Consider the following 26,478-nt stretch of genomic DNA (forward strand, 5'->3'; position numbering starts at 1 on the left):
CTTCTGAGAGTAAGATTAAAAGCAATAAGCTACAGATTTATGCTTGTGATGAAGAAGAACCTTCCAAAGACCAAACCTATCCAAAGAAGAAGGAGCTACCTGGGGAGGGAGGGGGCTACTCTGCAGTGTCCATCTCCAAGGAAAAGTTGCCTGAGAGGTTTTGGCAGATAAAATCCATGTTCGAGGAGAGGTCAGACTAGACACAGCCTCTGAGTTTAAAGTCTGAGATTCTCCAACATGTTTTGATCTTTGACCTCAAGCTCTCTAGAACCAGTAAGACACAGCTTCAGAGGTAAGAAAGGAAAGTCCCAGCTCTCCCTTGCATAAGGCAAAGACCATTTACAGGCAGCAGAAGGACCCTGTCTCTTGGATCCAGGAGACCAATATTTTGCTTTTTCTAAAAACTGATAAATGGTCCAAATTTTGCATTGGAGTTTGAGAATGAAGATAGTCTTTTTGATAGAAATTTCAAAGTTCCCAGGAGATGTGTCCTTACCCAGGGAGAGCAGGTTCTGGACATTCTCCAGCATGACCTCCTTGAACAGTTCTTTCTGAGGATGATCCAAGAGGCCCCATTCCTCTGGGGTGAAGACCACAGCCACATCCTTGAATGTCACCAACTGCCAAACCATCAAAAGTTCCATGCTTTAGAAATGAAACTCCAGAATTCATCTAGTTCAACCCTCATAAATTTATAGGGGAAAACCAAAACATAGAGGAGAGATTTCCTCAAAGGTCATATCCTTTATGGATGTCAGACCCAACACTTAGAAGTACAGACAAGAAAAGCCCAGTGGAATATTGAGAGTAGCTGTTTTTATTTACTGTAGAATAAAATTGAGAAATGTGCAAGTGGGAATTGCTTTCCATATGGAATCAGAGGAGTTATGTGTTTTATCAGAGATATATGAGGTTCTCTAGAGGAGAAAGAGAGAAGATGACATGAAACATCATCAAAACATAAGGCATAAGTCATGTTATCAAGAAAATTCCAACTACAGTGAAATAATGTTTCTTAACTTTAAGAGGGTCTAGGAAAGTGCTTGCCTTAGACAACTTGAGCCTTTTCTAGAGAGTTCCTTCAGGAGAGTTCCATGACCCAAAGTTCCAAACAATGGATCATACTAGCAGCTACTATGTATCATGGGATAATAAGGGGGAGGCAAGGAAGGGGAGCAATTTCTTGTAATCATGGAAAAGAGTATAAAGAAAAAGAAAAGATGGATTTTATTTCCTGAGTGACTGAAATAGTGTCTTCTCTAAATGAAAACATAAAAAAAACATTCTTAAGAGATATACATTCTGGGGTGGCTAGGTGGCATAGTGGATAAAGCACCAGCCTTGGAGTCAGGAATACCTGGGTTCAAATCCAGTCTCAGACACTTAATAATGACCTAGCTGTGTGGCCTTGGGCAAGTCACTTAACCCCATTGCCTTGCCAAAAACTAAAAAAAAAAAAAAATGAGAGATATACATTCTGGTCTGAACTGAGTAGTATTTCCAGTCAAGGGAAAAAGAGCTATCAATTGTTATATTGAGGGCTTGGGAGGTGGCTCTGGGAATGATATCATGGCCAAAATATCTCATGCCTTTGCTTTATGATTGCTTTCATTTGTTAACAGCCTTTATTCAGTAATTTTAATATTTGGTCATCAAGAAATGAATAACCAAGAAAGGGAAAAGAGCTTTTCTTCATTTATAATAAAAGTAATATTTTATTAGCAAAGGTTGGGGCTTGAGTTGTGGTTCATGTGGTTCATTGCCAGTTTCCTTATGGGATCCTACAAGGATTCTTTTTCTTTACACTCTTTATTTTTCTTGTGGTATATTTTTTTGTCTGTGTTTTCTTTCAGAGAATGACTTATATGGAACTTCACTGCCAGTTTTTATGACTACCTATGAATAACCTATCTCAAACTGTTTGCCTTTTCAATAGGGAGAGATTTGAAAATAAAATTTGAAAAAAATATTAAAATTGTTTTTACCTGTAATAGAAAAAATAAAATATTAAATGAGAAAGAAACCAAAAAAAAGGACCTAAACAGATCCCTAGAACTCTAGAATTTGGGAGGACAAGAGTCAAGAGAATGAATCACAGCAGACCAAAGAACAGCATACAAAAGAATTAGGCCAGGTCTCAAAATGCTCTGATACATGGAATAAGTCATCTGTTTTTCTAACCTCATAAATGGAGAACACGTATTTGGTCAATGAGCTAGAAATGTGATTGGCAGCCATCTCATTTTTCATCATTTTCCTTACAGTGATATGACTTATCATTTTAGAATTTCTCTTTATTTTGGAGTATCTATCTTCAGCCTTATTTTGTGCCACTTACTCATGGATCCAATAACACTGGCCTCCTAGCTGATGCTGGACCAAGACCCTCCATCCCTTGACTCTGTACCTTTCCAATGACTTTCTCTATTCTTTTTATTTTTTAATCATTTTGATATTTTCTTTAAAATAACAGATTTATGCTCTATTTGGAACACACACACACACACACACACACACACACACACACACACACACACACACGGATTTTCACTAGATTCTCTTCAGTCAGTATTCTTTCCTTGATAGCATTTATTCACAGTGTGGGCTCTCACTGGAGGAAGGCAATCCTTTTCTTGATTAATAATTGGTTCCTTAACACAATCTCAACAGAAACTTAGAAACTTCTTTCTGTCTCCATCCTCCCACATCCATCATCACCACTGTGGGGTAGAGCCATGAATTTTCCTTCAAGTTGAGAGGCCAGCTGACCCATCTCATTTCCGACATGGCTACACTACTTTGGACTTAATCTGATTGCCTTCTCTGCCACATCCCAGTCTCTGGTACCTTCTGCCTCTCAATTTTTCACCTTCCTTTTGTATGTTGTCTTCTCCTAATAGATTATAAGCTTCTTAAGGGTAGTGATTTTCTTTCATTTTTTTAGCACCTTGTTCCTTATTTTCCCTTAAAAGCTGAAGTCACTCAAGCTGAATTTCTCCACTCCCAACCTCCTTTCAGACAATGCAACATGATGTCCAGTAGCTCTCCTAGAGTCACTATGTCCGACAGAGAAGTTATAACCTTCTCTCTTATTGTCAAAGCCAACACCATACTCTCAACAGCCTCATTCTCAACTACAAAGTGTTGCAAAGGGCTGTGAATTTTATCATGCAAATATACCCTTCAGTAGAGGAGTTACATGTTTTTCTGATACTGCAACTACACTGGTGCCAGTTTTTCTCATCTCACCTTTGGACTACTTCTATAACCAGTTGCTGGGTCAGCCTGCCTCAAGACTCCATTTGGTCAACAAAGTAATTTTCCTAAACCAAAGACATGATCAAGTGACTCCTACTGAATGAACTCCAGTGGCTCCATATCACTTCCAGGATGAAATACAAATTCTCTTGCAAAGCCCATCGTGACCTGGACATCACCTGGTATTCCAGACTTCTTATAGCTTTTATTTGTTTATAATAGCAATATTATATGGGCAGTTAGAGAGGAGTAGTGGATAGAGCACTGGCCTTGGAGTCAAGAGAATGGACATTTGAATCCAGCCCCAAGCAACTTACTAGTTTTATGGCCTTGGTCAAGTCACTTAACACTGATCCTCACATCCAAGGCCATCTCCAATCATCCTGATTCATATCTGACCACTGGATCCAGATGGCTCTGGAGAAGAAAGTGAGGCTGGTGACTTAGCACATCCCCCCTCACTCAAATCCAATTCATGTGCTTGTCATGATATCACCATCATAATGTCATGGTCTTCTTTGAGAATGAAGGATAAATATCATCAGGTTTATTTCCTGTCTCCAACTCATTGATCCAATAACACTGGCCTTCTAGCTGATGCTTGACCAAGACCCTCCATCCCTTGACTCTGTGCCTTTCAAATGACTTTCTCTAATGTTTGGAAGGTCCTCCCTCCTCCCCTGGGTCTTCTGGCTTCCCTCACATCTCCCCTTCTGAAAACAATCTTTTCTTAGTCCCTGAAACTGCTAAAACCTTATCTGTCAGGTGTCTGTGGGTGGACACAGCTGCCAACGTGTTATCTTGCCATCTTTCTGTTCAGAGACTTTTCTCTGGATGGTTGGAGTTAGAAAGAATTAAATTCAGGTGCTGCCTCAAACACTTAACCAGTATAGAGACTGCCCTCTCAGACAGCCTCCCTTCTATATTGCAGACACAAATGAGGAGATGTTGTCTCCCCATTAGACTGAGAGCTCATGGAGGGAAGGGACTGGTTTTTCCTTCCTTTGCATCCACAGATGCTTTAAACAGTCTGTTATGGAGGAGCCACTCTCCAAATATTAATGACTTGACCTAAGAAATGGTAAATGGGAAGAATTCAGAGAAACCTAGGAAGTTGTAAGTGTGAGCTGGGGCAGAAAGAAATGAGCAGTGCCAGGAAGACAAATTCTGCATAGACACAGTCAAAACCAAGAGCTAGACTGGGAGTAAGGGAAAGCAGAGGTGGAATAGGCTAAGATATTTCATATAAAAGATTTTTTTTTTACAATGAACTTTTGCAATGATATGGAAGGCAGGAAGGTGAGGAGAAAGGAGGGAACCTTCACTCTCATCAGTAATGGCTCAGAGAGGAAACAGCATACACACTCAATAGGGTATAGACATCTGGAGTAAAAAGGAGAGGGGGGAAGGGGGAAGGGGGGATGTGGGTGATAGAGGAGAGGGTGGATCATAGGAGAGAATAGTCAGATATAATACATTTTCTTTTTTACTTCTTGCAAGGGGCTGGGCTTGGATGGCCTGTCCGGAACCACGGGGCCAGGTGGATGCTAGGTCTCAGGGGTGGTATGTGGGCTCAGGGCCTCTTGGCCCCAGGGGCAGTGTTCTGTCTGCTGCAAAACTCAGCTGCCCCACAGCACATTTTAGAAGAGGGACAGAGTGAAAGAAGAGAGAAAATACAATAGATGGTGGTAGGGAGGAATAGATGGAGGGAATCATAATCAGCAACAGCAACAGTGCAAAAATGTGGAAGTAACTTCTATGATGAACTCCAGGGGGCCCTGGAGTCAGGAGTCCCTGGGTTCAAATCCAACCTCAGACACTTAATAATTACTTAGCTGTGTGGCCTTGGGCAAGCCACTTAACCCCATTTGCCTTGCAAAAACCTAAAAAAAAAAAAAAAAAGAATGTGATCCACCCGAGACAGAGCTGATGGTATCAGAACACAGAATGAAACACAGTTTCTTTTCTCTTTCCTTTACTTATTTCTCATGAGGGTCTATATTTTTTGGGGGGGTATTATATTTACTTTTAAACAATATTTTAGTAATGTATAAAAAAAATCACTTGTACAAAAATATTCATAGCAGCCCTGTTTGTGGTGGCAAAGAATTGGAAATCAAGTAAATGTCCTTCCATTGGGGAATGGCTTAGCAAACTGTGATATATGTATATCATGGAACACTATTGTTCTATTAGAAACCAGGAGGGATAGGAATCCACGGAAGCCTGGAGGGATGTGCAGGAACTGATGCTGAGTGAGATGACCAGAACCAGAAGAACACTGTACACCCTAACAGCAACATGGGGGTGATGATCAACCTTGATGGACTTGCTCGTTCCATCAGTGCAACAACCAGGGACAATACTTTATTTTTCTTCCTTAAGGATATGATTTCTCTCTCATCACATTCAACAATGCATGCCATGGAAACAATGTAAAGACTGGCAAAGTGCCCTCTCCAGGGGGTGGAGGGGGAAGCAAGATTAGGGAAAAAATTGTAAAAAATTCAAAATAATAAAAAAACCCAAGAGTTAGGGCAGCCTTCAAGGCTTTGTTCCAGGCCTGTACAGGCAAGACTGAGTGAAGGGGTTTCCTGGACCTTCAGTTACTTCAAGGGTGAGGTTGGTTAAAGGAAATCAAAAGGAGGGAAAGAGGTTGTATGTGGGGTCAGGAGTATTAGGCATGCAAAAAGAGAGCAAAGATGTGAGTGAAATGATCATCCTTGTGACTCAGTTGTAATTAAGGTGAATTTAAAAAACAAGGTGGAAGGGAGGAATTGTTAGTACTTGAGAAGCCAAAGTACCAATGAACCAGTTCAAATGGGGGGAAAAAAGAGAGAATGGCAGTGTTGCCCCACTGCGTTCAATTTCAAACCTATTACACTATGGATTGCTGCCAGCCATAATCCTCTGTGTCTATGGAAATGGCATCCTTGGCTACTCTTGATCAAGCCTGTGGACAGATTGCACTCACCTGGGCTGGGGACCTGTGGCTCCCAGGGGCCATTCTCTCTAGAATTCCTGCTTGGGCTAGGCCTTGGTCCTCTGCAGACTGAGCTGGGGAGGAAGAAGGATCCCAGAGGGACAGAGGTCTTTTCCTTTTCGTCCTGAGCAGGAGGATTTGCAGACAGGGAGGACCCGCAGGAGTTACAAAGACCCTGGCTCTGTTCTCATAGTGGAAGAGTCCAACCTACAGAGGAAAGGAGACAGCAGGAATGAAAATGATGTGAACAACACTACTTCCCCTCTCTCTCCACTCCACTCCCTCTTCCTCATTCTCCTTCAGAGATTCAGAAGGTAGAAAGGACTTTGCAGGGGTAGCCGAGCGCTCACCCCGAGTCAGGGAATCAAATCCAGCCTCAGACATTTAAGAATTACCTAGCTGTGTGACCTTGGGCAAGTCACTTAAACTTGCAAAAAACAAAAAAAAAAACAACAAAGGACTTTGGGATCCCAGATGGGAGGAGACTCAGCTGAGCCTCCATGGCCCCTGACTCAGCTCTCCCTCCTACTCCTTGTCCCTCCCTGCATCCTCTCTCCCCAACTCACACACACAGAATTCAGACTGACAGATCCCGGAGGGTGGGGAGTTAGATAAGATTGAGAGTGGAGAGGGCTCTGGGATGGGCAAGTCTGAGAGAGACACAGGCTTATCTGGGGTTCAATAGATTCAATGTAAGGGAGGGTGTGGGAGGCAGGACAGTGAAACAAAGCCCGGAGAGGAAGGAGGGAACATCTCGGTGAAGGAAAGATTCCAGGGGGCAACTGAGGCTGGGAAAGCAGGATGACTGTTCTAGGATGAGCAGCTGGGGGGGCTCTCCATATGGGAACTACAGGGCAGACGAGGGGGGCCAGGCTGGAGCTTGGGTGCCTGGGCCCTAGCTGGGCCCCAGGCAAGGAAGCAGGACTCCTGGGTCCTTTAGACAGCCCGGCTGCCGGGGGGACAATGAGCTCTCTCAGCAGCGGCTGGGGGGGGGGCAGGACATGTGCTTCCTGATGGAGAGGCAGAAGGCGGGACTCTGGGGGTGCAAGTGGGCCCCAGGGGTCAGACTGCGGTGGTGGCCCAGAAGCCGGCCCAAGGGCCAGAAAGCCTTGGGAAGCAGCGGCCCTGGCAGCCCGGGGAGCCCTGCGGAGGAGGCCAAAGTGGGCTGGCAGCCGCTGGTGCCTCCTGCTGCCTGGCTGCGGCCGGATGCACCTACCTGGGGCTTCCGGTGGGCAGAGGATGTGGGCTCCCGGGGGAGAAGGCACAGTGAGCGCAGCTCCAAATGAAGAAGACAGGGAGATCGCGGGGCGGCTCCCAGGCCCAGAGCCCCCCCCAAGGCCTGCCCTCTGTCACGTGCGATGCCTTGGCCACTGGAACAACCCCTTTTATAGTCTAGACTCCCCCCCCACGCCAAACTCCACCCAAGGGCTCAAATTCCACTTGGGCCAAGATGGTCATCTGGGAGCCTGCTCCTCCCACTACCTCCCTTGCTCCCCTCTGGGCCTCACACCCCCCTTCTTCCAGCTCTGCCCTGCTCCTTCCAAACCACCACCCGCAGACCCTCCTGATTCTCCCATCTATTCCCCTCCCCCAAGTCCCTCATTCACCTGGCGGGTGTCCACCCCAAACTAACCCTCTCCTCCAACCCGGAAACACTTGCCCCCTTATGGGGGAAACCTTTCCCTCTATCTTGCTATAATTCCCTAAGGAATGGAAGGCCAGAGGCAGCTGGATGGCACAGTGGATAGAGCACCGGCCCTGGAGTCAGGAGGATCTGAGTTCAAATCCGACCTCAGACCCTTAACAATGACCAAGCTGGGTGGCCTTGGGCAAGCCACTTAACCCCATTGCCTTGGGAAAAAAAAAAGGAATGGCAGACCAGTGGAGGCCAGGAAGTCAGGACACCTGGGTCCCAGGGCAGATATTACATCTGCTTGGAAAATAAGCCCTTCTGTCCCTTCATATTATCAGAGAGTTTTCAAAGCCGGAAAAGAAAACCATCATTTAAAAGTATGTCTACAACTTTTTTAAATCAATTTGATATGAAAAAGCCTTAATTCAAATTTGAGATTTTATAGAAAATTATTAAAATATACAGAAAGCCAGCATATCCTAGATAAAAAATAAATTCACAGAAACTTCATTCATCTCTGTAAATTCATTGGACCTTTATTTAGGAGTTCAGTACTTTGCTGTACTTTTTATTTGCTTTATTGCCTTCAGGATCAAAAGAAAATGCAAGTATCTGTCATTCAGGAACATGATGTTTACTTGACCTTTTGTCACTATTCTCCATAGAAACGATTGGTAACTAATGTCATATATTCCAATTCTTTAAAAATTTGGAACCAAAAATGTTATCTAACATTGAAAAGTTTTACATATTTATCATATCACATCTTTATCCTAGTGAGAGAAGATAGAAATCTCTATGTACAATAGTTACGTTCCTCATCAAATCATCTAGAAAAGAGATGAATACTGTTCAGACTTGATGTTACATGAAAACATAACTCTTTAATAAGGGACTGGATGGCAGATCTACTGATTCATTTTCCTTAATGCTTAGATCAACAAATTGATGCCTAATTCACCAATTCAGAATAGTAAAATAAAAACAATACGGTTTCATAGATGCATCACATGATCAATAACTTAGATATTTAAGTATTAAAACAATGAGATAACACACACACACACACACACACACACACACACACACACAGACACTTTTACCATTCACTTACCCTGGTTTTACAAATTTGCTGTGAAAGGAAGAGGGAGGGACATGACTAACAATATCAAGACTGCCCCTTCAATGGTACCAACTGACCTGAAGAGGAGAAAGCTTCCTTAGCTCTGTTCACTTACAGGTAAGTCACAGTTAAATTTTGGAATAGCCAATCATATAGCAAAGTTCCACATTATTCACAGAGTATTATTAGACTCAGGATGAACAAGGTGGGAAACATTCCTATTCATAAAGGAAACAGCACAATGGGAAAACTGATTCAAACCGCCATTACTTTTGTAAGATTGTCTTCTCAACAGGTACGGGAAGCAACATGAAGTACTTCTCATTTTGAGCAAATTCATGACATTTCCCTTAAATGGTAGTTTACTGATGTAAAGATAATTCAATTACACCTGAATTCAGAACTCAGAACAATACCAAATGATGTATATCTTTCCAAGATATTTTTCCTCAAATAGCAAGTTTTGCTAATCAGCTGAGGACAAGATACAGTTACTAATTTTTTCATGTTGTTGCAGTAGCACTTACTATTTAAAATATTAGTCTTTAGTCCTTAAGTACATTCAAGGTCTTACTTTGCCCTTTTTTTCTAATTTACATCTATCCTGAAGCAAAAATCTATCAATAGAAGTGGGGGAAAAAACAACACATTCCATATACCCATACCATGAATACATGATTGTTCCTTCAAAACCCAAAAAAACACAGACCATTGAAAGTCTCCAGCATAGAGAGATCTTAAGGTATTACATATGAACCCATAAAACTAAAATTTGAGGTCTGTTGGAACTAAGTTGGTTCAAAGGCATAACTTATTCCAGTTATAATTTTTATAAGTTTCTAAATTAGTGGCCAGAAAAATCATAAAAATAATTTCTTTGTTATTAACAAACTTCTTTTTTACTTTTTTTTTTAATTATTTCAGGGGCAATGGGGTTAAGAAACTTTCACAAGGTCACACAGCTAGGCAATTAGTGACTGAGGTCATATTTGAATTCAGGTCCTCCTGACTCCAGGGCCAATGCTCTATCCACTACGCCACCTAGCCACAGCTTAACTGCCCCCATTAACAAACTTCTTAAATCACCTTCCCCCTCTTACGGAAATAGTTTATATATGTATTGAGAAGGTACATTGGATGTCAGAAAATTCACACACTCAGGGGCGGCTAGGTGGTGCAGTGGATAGAGCACCTGCCCTAGAGTCAGGAGTACCTGAGTTCAAATCCAGCCTCAGACACTTAATAATTGCCTAGCTGTGTGGCCTTGGGCAAGCCACTTAACTCCATTTGCCTCAAAAAAAAAAAAATTCACACACTGGAAAGAAACTTTATGAATGTAATCAATGTAATAAAGTCTATACACAATAGTCCTCCCTTATTTGCCATCAGAGAATTCATACTAGATTGAACTCTTATCACTGCCATAAATGAAGAAAAACAACCAAATAGCTTACAGAGCTTGTTCTTATTGTTCAGTATATCTCACTCTTTGTGACCCCATTTGGGATTTTCTTGGCAAAAATATTGGCACGATTTGTCATTTCCTTCTCCAGCTTATTTTACAGATGAGAAAACTGGGGCAAACAGGTTCACACAGCTAGTAAGTGTCTGAGACTGGATTTGAACTCAGATCTTCCTGACCAGGTTCTCTATCCATAGTGTCACCTAGCTGACCCACACAAGCTAGGATAACAAAAAAATTCATTCTGGAGACAAGCCTTATATGGACTCAGTGTGGGAGGACCTTTAGTCAGAGATTACCTCTTATTTACATCAGAGGATTTATTTTCATGAATGGGCTTACTGGGGACAATCCTTTTACTGACTGGAGGAGGTCAATGGATATTAGAATACTGGATAGAAGCCTCATCAAAGCAATGGCTATGGGAAGGTCTTTAGTTAGAACTCATATGTGAGAGTTCACTGTAGAAATCCTGATGGAGATAACATCTATGGACCTTATTGATGAAGGGAAGGCCTCCTTAAATGCATGAAATTTCACATATGGAATTTCATACTGTACAAAAAACCCCTATCAATGTAATGAATTCTTCTCTGACATCTTAACAGTTGTCATTACTCTTCAATAATATTCCATAGCATTTCTATACCATCACTTCTTTAGTCATTTCTCAGATGAGTCGTACTCACTTTGTTTCTAGTTTTTTCATAACACAAAAGTCCTGCTATAAATATTTGTAATCTGTTGGACATTTATTTTGCTAATGATTTCTTTAGGTAACTAGGTGACTCAGTGGATGAGTTCTGTGTCTGGAGCCAGAAGACCAGAGTTCAAATCAAAGCTCTGATATTTACCAGCTATATGACCCTGGGCAACTTATTCCGACCTTTCCCTTCACATCTGTAGAATAGGGAGAATATTACCTACATTTCAGAGTTGATTAGAGTATGAGATAATATCAGTTAAGTGCTTTGAAAACATTAAATCACTACGTAAATGGGAGCTATTATTGTTTTGTAAAACATTAAAAATGTAGAAAGACAGTGAAAAAATTGGGAGCGTTATATGCAAAAGAAAATGAATGAAAGAACCCTGGTTCAACAAATCCAAAGACCTCCAATGAGAAGCCAGGACTTAGTAATTACACAAGATACTGGAGAAACTGAAAAGCAATCAGGTAGAATGTAGGCATAGAGCAACAAACATTAGCTGTAGCTGAATACATACCTTAATTATGAAAAGCTTACCTCAAACAATTGAAAGGAACACAAAGAAAATACATTTTACAATTATAGATGAGGGAGGAACTTGTCCCCCTAAAAGTGAGAGATCTCAGACTATAAAATTTTGATCACTTATGAAAATTGAAAGGGAATCAAATGGGGAAGAGATTTTCAGGAAGTTTCTCTGATAAAGACACTATGCAAGGTATAGAAAAACATATGCAATTTAATTAAGAATGACCCCATTCTCCAATAAACTTATGGGCAAAAACTATAAACAGGAAGTTTTCTCATTTTTTAATTTTTAATTTTAATTTTAATTTTGAGTTCCAAGTTCTGTATCCCCCTTGATCCTTCTCCACTCATTGAGAGGGCAAGAAATCCTTGAGTCATTTTATATATATATACATATATATGAATTTTATATTTTATGTATATCATATTAACATGTTGAGAAAAAGAGAAAAGTGTGTTAGAGTCGAACAATTCTCTCCCAAGTTGTATATAGCATTTTTATCACGAGTACTTCATAAACGTCATTTATCTTTGTATTGATAGGATTAGCTATGTCTTTCACAGTTGATTATTGTTACAAAATATTGCTATTATTGGGTTCAATGTTCTCCTAGTTTCTTCACTTCACTTTGCATCAGCACATAGAATACATTTTTTTCTGAAATCATGCTGCTCATCCTTTCTCACAGTTGTAAAATTGAAACTCAATTTTAATTCTACTTTTAAGACTCAAGTTGGCATGGATTGAATACTTTCCCACCTGCATTCAGGGAGGTAAGGAGGACTAGCACCTGTGGTGAGGGGCTGCGGGCTCTTTTCAGGACTGTTCATCCGTTATTTGGTCTACCTGGTCCTCAACACCCACCTGTGATACCACAAAGCAGTAGCATGTGTGGCAGCCACACCCTGGCAATCCAACAGAGAAGCTAAAACAGGTTGGGGATAAGTGACAAGTCTCAAGTCTGTTGGTGAATTAGGGGGATGTCTACCCCAAGAAGTGAAGACTTCTCCCAATGGAATAGAAAGATGACAGCAATTTGTCCCAATGGCTATGAAAGTGGTAAAAGCAGGCAATGTGGAGTGGTTGGAGTTTGGTCAGACATCAGAGACGCCAAGGTCATTCCCTGCATCTGGGGTCATTGCCAATCACCTTGACTTATGTCTGGATGCTAGACTTGGATGACCCTGGGAAAGTGAGTCTGATATCTGTGCAAGACTACTTCATTTAATCACCTTGTGATAACTCTGATTCTTTTTGAAAAGGAGGGACAAACAACAACAAAGACAATTTTGTTCTGGGAAAAACCTTACCTAAAGACTAGGCTTTTGCCTTGCCCCCACTCAGGACTCTATTCTATTGTGAATGGAATCTTTGCCCTTGTATAGTCTATCTTTATGATCTCATTCGCTACCCATTTACCTCAAATTCAGTTTGATTCTGTCAGAACTTTTGTTACAGACTATACCAAGATGTAAGACTAATTTTACTAAGAGGACCCGGGTTGAAATCCAGCTTCAGACACTTCATAATTCCCTAGCTGTGTAACCTTGGGCAAGTCACTTAACCTCGTGGCTTTGCAAAAACTAAAAAAATAATACTTTTTTAGGGTTGTTTTTTTTTTTTTTTTGCAAGGCAAATGGGGTTAAGTGGCTTGCCCAAGGCCACACGGCTAGGGAATTATGAAGTGTGTGAGGCCGGATTTGAACTCGGGTCCTCCTGACTCCAGGGCCGGTGCAGCACCAAGAATAATACTTTTACCATGAAATACTTGTAGCTGCTAGCAGTGAGGAGGAACCCGGGGGGACTCTTAGCCAACCTCCTCTTCAAATGTCTTCAGTCAGGATGGCGGTGATGGTGGTCCGGTCAGCGGGAAGACACCCTTACAGACTGGGAGATTTTGTCCGTCATTTACTAATCGCCCTAAAGGCCGCTCCGGGCACGCGGGCTCCTTGGGCATCGGGAGGGGCCGCTGGTGCGGGGTACTGGCTGGCACTAGCTGCGGGCCTGGGCCTCAGCCTGGTGGCCCGTCCCCCACTGGACGAGGATGCCCTCCGCTTTCGGGTGCTTGCCGCCACAAAGGGCGGCCTGCCCCCATCCTGGCACAGAGAGGCCTTGGGGCAGAGCTGCGGCGCCCTCCACAAGGCCGAATCCCTTCCCGGCGGCACAGCAGCGCGGGCGGGCCCTCTCCGGGCAGGGCAGCCCAAGTGCTGGGTAGGAGGTCTCCCTGGCAGGGCTGTGCCCCCCGGGAGCTGCCAGCCGGGCTCCTCCCCGCGGCCTTCCTTGTCTAGTTCACACCAGATGGAAACGGAGGAAGAAGGACAGCCCCGCCCTGCGGGCCCGGGGCCCCCTCCTGAGCCCCCCAGGGAGCCCCGCCTGGGCGCCCCCCAGGACAGCGCGCAGGCGCGGGGGCAGAGGGCGGGGCGGAAGGGGGCGCTCCTCCTCCCCTCCCCCAGCCTTCCGGCGGCCCCGCCCCTTCCTTCCGCAGCCTGGGCTCCTGGGGGTCCCGGGACTACATTTCCCAGAAGCCCCCGCGCCGCGCTCCACTTCCGCTTCCTCCCGAGCCCACGCCGGGGCCACCGCTATCCCACCGGGCCTGGTGTGGGGAGGGGGTGCCCGCTGGCCCTAGCCAGGGCCCCCCCCAACCAAGAGCAGGTGCCCGGCCCCCCAGTCTCGGAATGTGCCCTTGGTGCCCCTTCCCCCAGCGCCCCCCAGCTTCTGTCTCCCGGACCCCGGCCCTCCCCATGGTCCTTTTCAGGGTGAATCCGTCCTCAGGACCGACCCCCGCTCCTGCCAGGGCTGGGGTCTGCCCCGTCGTCGTGACCCCCAGACCACAAGCCAGGGGGCGCCCCCCAAACAGACCAATCCTCTCACTGCGGGCCCCTGGCTGCTGGGGGGCGGGGTCTGCGGCCCAACGAGAGCAGAGGCTTCTGTGGGCACCAAAGCCCGCGAGAGCCCCCGGCCCTGGGCAGAGAGAGACAGAGAGCCCTCAGACCTGGCACAAAGGGAATGGGCAGTATTTCACTTCGTGTTTTAAAGTTTACAACCACAAAATAAAAGCAGCCCGTTCTGCTGTGCTTATCACATTGATCACTAAATGGAACCCATCCCTTCTCTTTTACACGTATACATGCATGCGTAATCCGGCAGGCTTCCAGGTGAAGCGATTTCCACTTATGGCTTGATTTTCTTCTTGAGATATTAAAAAAATTGAGTATGTCATGAAACTTGGCCTTCCTGTTGTTCTGGCCTCTTCGTGGGAGGGGGGAGGAAAGGGCAATCCTATTCTTAGTGTCCCTCAAAATGACAAATTTTACTTTTAGATTCTGAACTCATCTTTCTAGGTGAAAAGGAAAATAAGCTCATGATATTAGTAATACACATTCTACAAAAGCTAGGGAAGGGGGCAGCTAGGTCGCACAGTGAATAGAGCACCTGCCCTGGAGTCAGAAGGACCTGAGTTCAAATCCAGCCTCAGACACTTAATGAACTAGCTGTGTGGCCTTGGGCAAGCCAAGTAACCCCATTTGCCTTGCAACCCCCCCCCCCCAAAAAAAAGACAGGGAAAACGGAGGCAATGATAAACTATTGTGATTTGGACCAGGTCATACAGCTAATACATAGACGAATCTGAACAAGATCTTCTGGCTGCAGGAATAGCATTCTATCCACTGTGTCACCCACCAGCCTCAAGAAATCATTACAAAAACAAATGTCCGCCAGTTAGCAAAATATTTATGCCAGAACTTTTTGTGACAAAGAACAAGAAACAAATCCTAATCACCCAGGACATGGCTGATCAAGTACAGTATATAATGCTATGGAATATTATCAAACTACTGAAAAACAATATTTCATTGTTTTGCTCAAGCAAGAAGTCTTCCCTTTTTAATTAGATGCCTAAGTTTATCTCTAGCATAATTTCTCCGTGGTACAGTGAAGTATGAGCTCCCTGTCAAGGCTTTCCAAAAATCATTGCTTTTCCCAGTGTGAATATTCTGATGTCTAGGGACCCTCCTCTTCCATCTAAAGGCCTGCCCTTTTTGAGCATACTCATATGTGTTCACTCTGGGTCTTCTGCTATAAAGTAAGAAATAATCTTTGACTGAAGACCTTCCCAGTTGAAATAGAACATGTCCCCAGAACGAATCTTCTGATATCTAACAAGCTCTGGACTCCATTTGATTGCCTTCTTCATGAAGTACAGTGATGAGACTTCCATCTATTATGAATTCTTCGGTGGGAAATAAGAGACAATTATTGCCGGAAGGTTTTACCACACTGATTACTACATTGATAAGGCTTCTCTCTGGTGTGAACTGTCTGATGCAGAGCAAGATGGGAGGTGTTTGTGAAAGCCTTTCCACGCTGATGACATTCATAAAGTTTCTACTCAGTGTGGATTCTCTGATGCAGAGCAAGTTTGGAGTTGCATCTGAAAGTCTTTCCACACTGATAACATTCATAAGGTTTCTCTCCTGTGTGGATTTTCTGATGACTAACAAGGCTTGAGCTGTGTCTGAAACTTTCCACATTCATTACATTCATAAGGTTTTTCTCCAGTGTGGATTCTTTTATGTTCAGCAAGGTTGGAGCTCTGTCTGAAGCTCTTTCCACACTGATTACATTCATAAGGTTTCTCTCCAGTGTGAATTCTCTGATGTTCAGAAAGACTGTACTTTTGTCTGAAAGTTTTCCTGCAATGAGTACATTCATAAAGTTTCTTTCCAGTGTGTCTTCTCTGATGGAAAATGAAGGATGAGTTTTCACTAAAAGTTTTACCACATTGATGAAACTCAGGAGATTTCTCTCTAGTCTGAATTCTCTGATGGGAAATGAGGCATGCCTTACCACATTCATTACATCCATAGCATTTCTTTTCCTTGTGCATTTTCTGGTGGTCAATGAGCTTTGAATTACAATTGAAGGATTTTTCATCTTCATTACAGATATAAAGTTTTTCTCCAATATGTCTTTTCTGAGGTCTAATTAGATCTGAAGTCAAGCTGAAGGCCATCTCACATTGAAAAGTCTGCACTTCAGGAGGCTCTTCATGTGACTCAACAACCTCTACCAATTTAGTAGAGCATTCCCTGTATTTATTTTCCTGAAAATAGTCATTCCCTGAAGTAATTTTCTTACAATGAATTAGGACTGAATATTGTTTGAAACAATTTCCAGCTTTATCAAAATCATAGTTATTCTTTTGTTTTTTTCCTGTCTTATTATCAGAGTCACAGATTTCTCTCAAACTGAAGTCACAGTGACCATTTTTCATGAATCTTTGTTGTCCTGATTCTTCCAATGAAATGCTAAGCTTTGCAACAGCCTTCCTCTTTTCAAGCTTAGTCTCTCCATCTGAAGTAAACAAACAAAGATAGATAGATAGATAGATAGATAGATAGATAGATAGATAGATGTATATACGTAGTGGCAGATACACACTGTATACAAATATATCCTCTTCCCTCCATTGAAAGTTATCTGATTGTAAATTTTTAAAATTAAATGGGCAGTGTCAATCATTTGAAAATGCCACTAGTTCACATTCTCAGAATAATTTAATTTACAAAGAGCTTCATATACAGTAACACCAGATACAATAACATTGGATCCTCACAACATATAACAACACAAGCAGGATCAACATTCTCAAGACATTCCCTACTCAAGCCATGATCTTATACTGATAGAGTGACCTGACCAACATCCCTGTAACCAAGACTCAAACTCATCCTGTAATTGGCCATGCTCTGTCCACAGTACTAGGAACTATTTTATTATTGATTATTCACTTGTTTGTATTTATAAGCATGTGTACAAAGCATGGGGTAAGCACAGTTTTGACAAGTGCCCAATGGAAGTAGTATGCTTGGCATTACTATAATGTCATTTTTAGTGGTATTGTTATACAAGTATGAGTTCATGAACTCATATAAAGAATTAATTTATTGGAATTCAGACATTACTCAAATGCAAATTTGGTTGGATTTTCTTTTCCTTTTTTTTTTTTTAGGGGTTTTTTGCAAGGCAAATGGGGTTAAGTGGCTTGCCCAAGGCCACACAGCTAGGTAATTATTAAGTGTCTGAGAAAGGATTTGAACCCAGGTACTCCTGACTCCAGGGCTGGTGCTTTATCCACTGCGCCACCTAGCCACCCCTGGATTTTCTTAAACTTAAAATTTTGCCACATCCTCTAGTTAAATTCATTATGCTTATTAAAAATGGTGATTACCAGTTTGTATTCAATGTTAGAAAAATAGTTCCTTTGGGAAGATGCAGGTAAGTTCCTTGATAATAAGGAAGAGATCAACAACTCACACTGGAATAGAAGGTCTCAGAATGATCCCTGATGCAATTAGGTCCAGCCCAGTCTTCTGGCAATGATCTTTCTTCTTAAAAGTGTGCCTCTGCGTCATTGTCCTTGAGTGGCTCTGTGGGCATCTTTTGGAGGATTCCCAGAGTCCAGATCATGGCTTTCTACATTGACTGTTGGTGTCATACTTTTGGAGAAAGGATGCCTTTGAGTAGTGAAGTCTTACATCTTTTCCTGAGGTTCAGATAAGGTACTCAACTCCTCAGGGCCAGGATCTGAATGTCTGTCCCAAAAGGGATGTGACAATCATTTATCCCCTCCCCCACCCCCCAATCCCTTTCCTCTTGCTATCCTTTTTTTTTAAAGGTTTTTGCAAGGAAAATGGGGTTAAGTGGCTTGCCCAAGGCCACACAACTAGGTCATCAGTAAGTGTCTGAGGCTGGATTTGAACCCAGGTACTCCTGACTCCAGGGCCACTGCTCTATCCACTGCACCACCTAGCCGCCCCTCTTGCTATTCTTTTGCTGGACCTCCATTGCACTTTCAATCCTTTCTTCAAATGTCACTTGTTGACTATATTTTTTACTGGATCATGGTTCTTCCTCTTTCTCTTTATTGTCCAATTTTGACACATTATCACAGTCATTCTTATTTTTATTTTAGGTTTTTGCAAGGCAATGGGGTTAAGTGGCTTGCCCAAGGCCACATGGCTAGGTAATTATTAAGTGTCTGAGACCAGATTTGAACTCAGGTACTCCTGACTCCAGGGCCAGTGCTCTAGCCACTGTGCCACCTAGCCACCTCTGCAGTCATTCTTAATAAATTTCATATGCTAAGGTGAACAATGGTTCTGTTACTGTATAGCAATTTTCAGTATTGTATTCAATTTTTCTTATTTTGTATTCAATAAATGGCCATAGAGGTGACATTTCTGACATATATAACTAAATATTTTATCTATAGTTTAATTTCCCTGGTGATCTCTCTATTTTTTCTGAACTCATGTCTAAGACACCAGAGTAGTTCCTGCATTCCCAGATTCCTTGAGATTAATCACCAAATCAAGATGTTACAAATATTTGCACAGATGGCAGGCTTTTTGAAAACCATGAGCATATCACAAGCCATTTTGAATCCATCATGGAATATCCCAAGCATTCTATAAAAACAGTCTTTATATTGCCTCTCATTACAGACTTATGGCTACTTTCTGATCTGAACTTATCTTCCACTTATGTTAATACTCTCCAATCTAGTAGGCTGGCAACACGGTCCAGTCAATCAAAAGAGTTTTTGTGAGAGTATAGGCAGTGTGCTGGTGGCAAAGAAGAAAATTATATATGGAGACACACTTCCCTTAGAAAAGGTTTTTTAAACATATAAGCATTGTGTAAAAAAAAAAAAAGTGCAATTAACCTTAAAGTACATTTAGGTTTAATATACAATTTGTCATTAACCAACAGAAAATTATATCTTTCCTAAAGTACCTAACATTTTGTTATCGAAAGAGAGAGCTAAAAAATCTTTCCAACTCAAACAACATAATTTGTCAAATTCTCCTCATTTCCCATTTTATTCATCTGTGAAGAACATTTTCCAGATGATTCCAGAGCCACATGATCAAATTATATTTGTAAAGTTTTGGCCCATATAGGGCACTACATTATAATGAACTAGCTCTCCCTTTTGAACTGTCATTTTCCTCTCACCTTTTATTTATTTATGACTCTGTTGAATTTAATGCATTTCTTCACCAAAATACTCTTTTTTGCCTGCATTAGCTAAGACTGAGCTTCATGATTTGTTGCATTTTCTCAAGCCACCTCCATGTTTTTACACTAGACTGTGAGCTCCTTGACAACAGAGCTGCCTTTGTCTTTCTTTGAGAACTTAGCACAACACCTAGAATAAGAAATGTTTATTGATGGACCATCTTGTCCCAGGGCTGATAAAAGACTTTAACTTCTACCACAATCCCTGGCATCTCCTTTGCTCACATGCAGGTTCTGGCTTCGGTCCTGCTTGTCTCCTCCTGTCACTTTATAATCTACAAGGAGTTACCTTTGTCCAGTTCTAATGTGGATGGGACCTGACCAGACCAAATACGGGAGATCACAAAGGCTGGAGGGTCTCCTGCCATGGAACGCCTGGGATTCTCTAACTCCCTCCTTCCTAAACATAGCCTGGTAGTCACTCATATGCATCTGGCCAATGATTCTCCAAGAATGGAAAGAAAGACTGGACCATAAAGATCAGGAAGAGCACTTAGGTGGATGATTTACACAAGCCTTGACACTGGATTACTTGGAAAGATATAGGGCTTCACTCCTATTCATGCGCTGCTAGATGAAAAGAGAAAAGCATGAAACTTTTTGTTGCCCTAGTTCACGACATGTTGAGGTTACATAAACTTGGCTAGACTCTGTGGTAAGGCAAACTTTGACATTGCCCGGTGTAACGCCCTATTCCACTTATAGCAGCTCTTCCAGAGCTTCTCATTCCTCCTCAGCTTGCTCCCACCGACCCCCAGAGTTGAGAACTTGGCCTCACATTTCACTGACAAAATAGGACATTTACCAAGAGTTCTCTCAGCTCCACCTCATCTTACAAAAATCCGAGTCTTCTTTTCCTCCTTTATCTGTTTTTTTCAAGAATATGCCTCATCTACTCCTCCAATATATTCCCTATTTTACCATCTCCATTTTTTTTTAGGCTTTTGCAAGGTAATGGGGTTAAGTGGCTTGCCCAAGGCCACGCAGCTAGGTCATTATTAAATGTCTGAGACTGGATTTGAACCCAGGTACTCCTGACTCCAAGGCCAGTGCTTTATCCACTATGCCACCTAGCCGCCTCCATCTCCCATTTTCTCACTAATTTTCAATGTCCATTTCTACTGGATTGAATGAAACCATTTCTTCACAGTCCTAAAATAACCCTTCTTTGATCCATCCATGCCCAGTTGATATCCTGTATCTCTCTTCCCTTTCATGCCTAACCATCTAGAGGATCTACACTTGGGGTCTCCAACTCCTTTGCTCTTATTTCTTACAAAACTCTACAGTCTGGCTTCCAACTTTACTATTCAATTGAAACATCTCCCTCCAAAGTTACTAATGACCTCTTAATGGCTAATTAAATTTAACTGTTAAAACAAAAAGCCTTTTTCCCAATCTTCATCATTCTTGACCTTGCAAATTCTGAAACTCACATCCCCTTCTCCTTGACACTTTAGTCTCTATGTTTTGTTGACGCTCTCTCTTTGGGTTCTCCTCCTGCCACATCCAAAACAATACTCATTAACTCTTCCCCCCAATCCTCCCATCTTCCTGTTTTCCAAAACCAGGTCACCCTTCCGATTGTCCAGGCTCATAAAAGAGATGTCATCTACTCCTCATCATCTTTCAAATTCCTACTATCCCCTCCCATCCCACCTCCCCCCATTTGGAAAATCCCCATACCTCCACCTTTGTTACATCTCATACATATATATATATATATATATATATATACATATATATATATATATATGTGTATATATGTATATATATATATGTATGTATATGTATATACATACATATATATATACATATATACACACATATATATATATATATAAATATACCTCATTCTCTCCTAAACCTGCCAGTTTCTGAGTTTAGACCCCAATACCTCACACCTGAGGTATTGCAAAAACCTGCTATTTGGTCTCATTGCTTCAAATCTCTCCCTAGATCAGGCAATGCTCTACCCAGCTGTCAGATTCATCTTCCTAAAGCTCCTCTCTGCCTCCTCAATAACATGCCCTGGCTCCCTGGCCCCAGGATGATATATAAAATCCTCCACTGAACTCTAAGAACATTCCATCACCTGCCCCTCTCCAGTCTTCTTTTACCCTACTCCCCTCCTCATGGGCTTTAATCCAGTCCTAAAGGTTTCCTTTCATTTCCTTCAATAGGACAAACCATCTCAAATCTCCATGGGTTTTTCCTAGGCTGCCCCTCCAGCCTAGAAGGCTCCCCTGACTTCTCTGAAGCCCTAGTTTAAGCCCACCCTCCACAGTGAGGCTCTTCCACTCCTCCTTAATCTAAGCGTCTTTCCTCCCTTGACTAGCTCCAGTTTATCCTGTCGATAGTGTGTCGTACATGGTTCTGTCCATGCTGTTTTCCTCACTAGACTGTGAACTCCTTGAGACAAAGGATGTCCTTTACTAATCTTTCAATGCCCAGAACCTAGCACAAGGCCTGGCATCTAGTATGCACCTAATAAATGCTTGTTAACTTGAAGAGCTGGCATTAGAGAACCTGAGCCCCTTCTGGATACTTTCAGGAGAGTTCCATGACTCAAAGTTCCAGACAATAGATCTTATAAGATCAGAGCTTTAGCACAGGAAGGGAAGCAAAAGCCCATGGAAGGGAAACTGAGGTTCAGTAACTTGCCCAGGAACCCACAGCTAAAAAGCATCTGAAAAAGAATTGGAAGTCCAGTGTTCATGACCCCTAGTCTGGCACTCCCCTCCCTGAGACATGGGATAACAACCCTCATACACCTGCTTTCTTCACCTTACTCACCTGCACAGGAGGTTCTGGGGTCTTCTTGCTCCAGCTTCCACGGGAGATCAAATTTTCTCTGGGAACTGCAAGTCCTGGCCATGAGGAATAAGGAGGGAAAAGGATGCAGAACAGCTTGTAATTTATTCTCTTTAGGGAAAGGTGGCGTGAGAAAGGTCATAGGATGGTTCCCAGGACTCCTCAAGAACCTTTTCCATGATATTTACTGTTGGGAATTTTGATGAGGGATGGGAAGGGCATCTTCTGAAAGCCAATTTAGAATCAGAAAATTCTATTTTCTCTACTTCCTTCAGAGGAGGATGAGTTGATTTCAATATTCAGATGTTAAAAGGCCAGTAGAGAGACTCTTGGCCCTGGATTCAGGAAGTTCTGAGTTCAAATCTGATTTGAGACACTTATTGGCTAAGTGCCCCAGTCAAGTCACTTAACTTGTTTGCCTCAGTTTCCTCAACTGTAAAATGGGAATAATAGTATCATCTAACTCACAGTCATGTTGTTTTTTTTTTGTTTTGTTTTGTTTTGTTTTTTTGTTTTTTGCAAGGCAAACAGGGTTAAGTGGCTTGCCCAAGGCCACACAGCTAGGTCATTATTAAGTGTCTGAGACCGGATTTGAACCCAGGTACTCCTGACTCCAAGGCCAGTACTTTATCCACTATGCCACCTAGCCAGCCCATCACAGTCATGTTGTAAGAAAAAAAATATGATATTTGTAAAAAAAAGGGAAAAGCTTTTAGCACAGTGCCTGAGATATAGAAAATATAGAGAAATGCTTATTCCCTTCCTTTCCCATCCTTTGCACTGGAGTTCTAGGGAGGTAAGAGGGAAGAACAAGGACACACTTGCTTTAGCAGGCTTCTGAGAGTAAGACTAGGAGCACTAACTTACAAACTTGTGGTTGTTATCAAGAAAAACTTTTCAAAGACCAGACCCAACCCAAAGAAGAAAGGGTTTCCCTGCATTGCCCATCTCCTGGCAAAATGCTGCCCAAACAGTTTTCAGAGACTTGGCAGATAAACTTCCTTTTTAGGGAGAGGTCAGACTTGATACAGCCTCAGATTAGTTCCAAGTCTGAGATTCTTCAATATCGAACCAGTAAGAGAAAGTTTCAGGAGTATCAAAGGACACCCTCAGCTCCTCGAGAGACAACTCAAAGACTTTTATAAGAAAACCAGGCAGCAGGTGGACCCTGTCTCTTGGAGGAGACCAGTACTTTAGTCTTTCTAAGAACTAATAAATATTTGCTCCAAACCCTGTACATTAGGGAATGGAGCCTGAGAGTGACCAGGAAAAGTGTCCTTACCCAGGGACAGCAGGTTCTGGAAAATCTCCAGCATGACCTCCTTGTACAGCTCCTTCTGAGGATGGTCTAAGAGGACCCATTTATACAGAGTGAAGTCCATAACCACATCTTTGAATGTCACCACCTCCTAAACCATCAAAAGTCATAAGACTTAGAGCTGAAAGAGACTTCAAATTCACCTTGTCCAACCCTCAGTAACTTAAAAGTGGAAACTGAAGCATGGAGGAAGAAATGTATGAGGATATCTAGAGGTGGAAGAGAAAAGGTGAAGTGAAATGTCTTCCTCATTAGAACAAACAAAAGAAATGTGTTACAAAGAAAATTCCATGAAGAGTTGATGCTAGCCAGCATTTTTTTTTAGGTTTTTGTAAGGCAAATGGGGTTAAGTGGCTTTCCCAAGGCCACACAGCTAGGTCATTATGAAGTGTCTGAGACCGGATTTGAACCCAGGTACTCCTGACTCCAGGGCCGGTGCTTTATCCATTATGCCACCTAGCTGCCCCTCTTTATTATTATTATTATTTTATTTATTTATTTTGAATTTTATAATTTTTCCCCTAATCTTGCTTCCCTCCCCCCCACCCCTCCCCCCTACCCCTACAGAAATTGATCTAAGTTGAATGTGATGGGAGAGAAATCCTATCCTTAAGGAAGAAACAGAAAGTATAAGAGATTACAAAGTTACATAAGATAACATTTGTTTTTTTTTTTTTAAATTAAAGTTGACAGTCTTTGGTCTTGTTGGGGTTTTTTTTAGTTTTTTTTGCAAGGCAGATGGGGTTAAGTGACTTGCCCAAGGCCACGTCTGAGGCCGGATTTGAACTCAGGTCCTCCTGACTCCAGGGCCAGTGCTCTATTCACTGTGCCACCTAGCCGCCTGGTCTTTGGTCTTTGTTCAAACTCCACAATTCTTTCTCTGGATACAGATGGTATTCTCCATCACAGATAACCTGAAATTGTCCCTGGTTGTTGCCCTGATGGAAGGAGCAAATCCATCAAGGTTGACCATCACCCCCATGTTGCTATCAGGGTTTACAATGTTCTTCTGGTTCTGCTCATCTCACTCAGCATCAGTTCATGAAAATCCCTCCAGGCTTCCCTGAAATCCTGTGCCTCCTGGGTTCTAATAGAACAATAATGTTCCAGGACATACATATACCACAGTTTGCTAAGCCATTCCCCAATTGAAGGACATTTACTTGATTTCCAATTCTTTGCCACCACAAACAGGGCTGCTATGAATATTTTTGTACAAATGATGTTTTTACCCTTTTTCTTCATCTCTTCAGGGTATAGCCCCAGTAGTGGTATTGCTGGATCAAAAGGTATGCACATTTTTGTTGCCCTTTTGGCATAATTCCAAATTGATAGCCAGCAGTTCTACAGCCCTTTGGGGTTGGCAGAGCATTTTCACAGATGACCCCACCCTGAGACAGGTCATCATTCCCTTACCCCTGGACTATGATAGCATCTGCTGGAGGGTCTGCCCCACTCTAGGTCCTCCCCATTCCCATTCACCCTCCATTCAGCTACTATATTGAGTTTCCTTGTCACCCTGACTATTCAATATACCCCAGAAGGTCACTATTGCCCCAGCATTAGACACAAAATGCTATTTTGCCTTCAAAGCCCTTCTAGCCCAGCCCCCTCCCATCTTCCAGGCTTGTCACACTTTCCTCCCCAATACCACCTGCCTCCCAAGACTTCTAAGAACAAGATCTACCAACTCTTCTTCCAGTATGTTCTCTGGCCTTTCCCCAGGCCTGGCCTGCTCTCCCTCTCTCACTCAGATGACTGACCTCCCTTTCAGTCCCAAATAAAAGCCTCCTTTCCATAGGAAGCCTTGCCCAACCCCTCTTCATTCTGTTGCCTTCCCACTGTGAATTATCTCCTACTTATCATGTACAGAATTTGCTTTCAAATAGCTGTTTACATGCTATTTTTCCCTTTCTCCTTTCCAGCTTTCTGAAGGCAGGGACTATCTTTTGTCTCTGTGTGTATCCTCAGGACTTGGGCTCACAACAACCTACAGAGGGGATGCTATGATCATGCCCATTTTTATACACAAAGAAACTGAGGCAGAGAGAGGTTAAATGACTTGTCCAGGACTTACCCCCTGATAAGGTCTGAGTTAGCACCTGAACTCAGGTCTTCCTAACTCCAGATTCAGTTCTCTAATCACTAGACCCCTCCTAGCCTACAAGACACCTAAGAGTACAGATATTAATCTCACAGGGGAAGAAGGGGCTGTTTGGGGATCAGAAACACTTCCTGACAAAGGCATCACTTCTGCTGAGTCTTGAAGGAAGCCAAGGACTTTAATTTTTTAATTGATTCTCAAATATTCCCATAAACAAAGCAAAAGAGAAAGAGTATTGATCGTTATTAGGATGTTTCTTTTTTCATAGTAAATGACAATATTAACACACTCCTTCCAAAGACATTTAGCTTGTCTAGGTAACTTTCCCAAGTTCTTCTCTTCCCTCCTGGGAATTTTAGTAAATGAATTAATGGTCCTCTTTTTATTTGGGAGGGAGGAGAGGTCAGATGGGGATGGGAATCAGGGAAATAAATGAGGGTGACTCAGTAGATTGAATCC

General features: G+C 42.5%; 2 protein-coding genes across 2 annotated transcripts in view; both read right to left on the reverse strand.

Annotated features, from left to right (window-relative positions):
- LOC141510115 (uncharacterized) overlaps positions 1 to 14,098 on the reverse strand; it is a 29,922-nt gene extending 15,824 nt beyond the window's left edge. The window contains exons 1-3 of the mRNA XM_074220118.1: positions 13,457 to 14,098; positions 6,233 to 6,448; positions 497 to 620 (exon numbers count right to left, since the gene is read on the reverse strand). Coding sequence (XP_074076219.1) covers positions 497 to 620; positions 6,233 to 6,448; positions 13,457 to 13,459 — 343 coding nt within the window. The 5' untranslated portion in view covers positions 13,460 to 14,098. The remainder of the gene's footprint in view (positions 1 to 496; positions 621 to 6,232; positions 6,449 to 13,456) is intronic.
- A 1,247-nt stretch (positions 14,099 to 15,345) lies between these two features.
- Positions 15,346 to 22,767, reverse strand: LOC141510117 (uncharacterized). The gene is made up of 2 exons (XM_074220120.1): positions 22,580 to 22,767; positions 15,346 to 17,053 (listed from the first exon to the last, which is right to left on the reverse strand). Exons 1-2 carry the CDS (start codon positions 22,737 to 22,739, stop codon positions 16,194 to 16,196), a joined length of 1,020 nt encoding a protein of 339 aa, XP_074076221.1. The 5' UTR covers positions 22,740 to 22,767; the 3' UTR covers positions 15,346 to 16,193.
- Between the last annotated feature and the right edge of the window lie 3,711 nt (positions 22,768 to 26,478).

Source organism: Macrotis lagotis, chromosome 1 (assembly GCF_037893015.1).
Source record: "Macrotis lagotis isolate mMagLag1 chromosome 1, bilby.v1.9.chrom.fasta, whole genome shotgun sequence".
Taxonomy (NCBI): Eukaryota; Metazoa; Chordata; class Mammalia; order Peramelemorphia; family Peramelidae; genus Macrotis; species Macrotis lagotis.

Coding starts and splice junctions, on each gene's coding strand:
- LOC141510117 (XM_074220120.1), bottom strand. CDS start 22,739: ATGACCTTTCTCACGCCACCTTTCCCTAAAGAGAATAAATTACAAGCT. Junction 17,054..22,579: donor CCCCAGAACCTCCTGTGCAG/GTGAGTAAGGTG, acceptor TGTTTACTTCAG/ATGGAGAGACTAAGCTTGAA.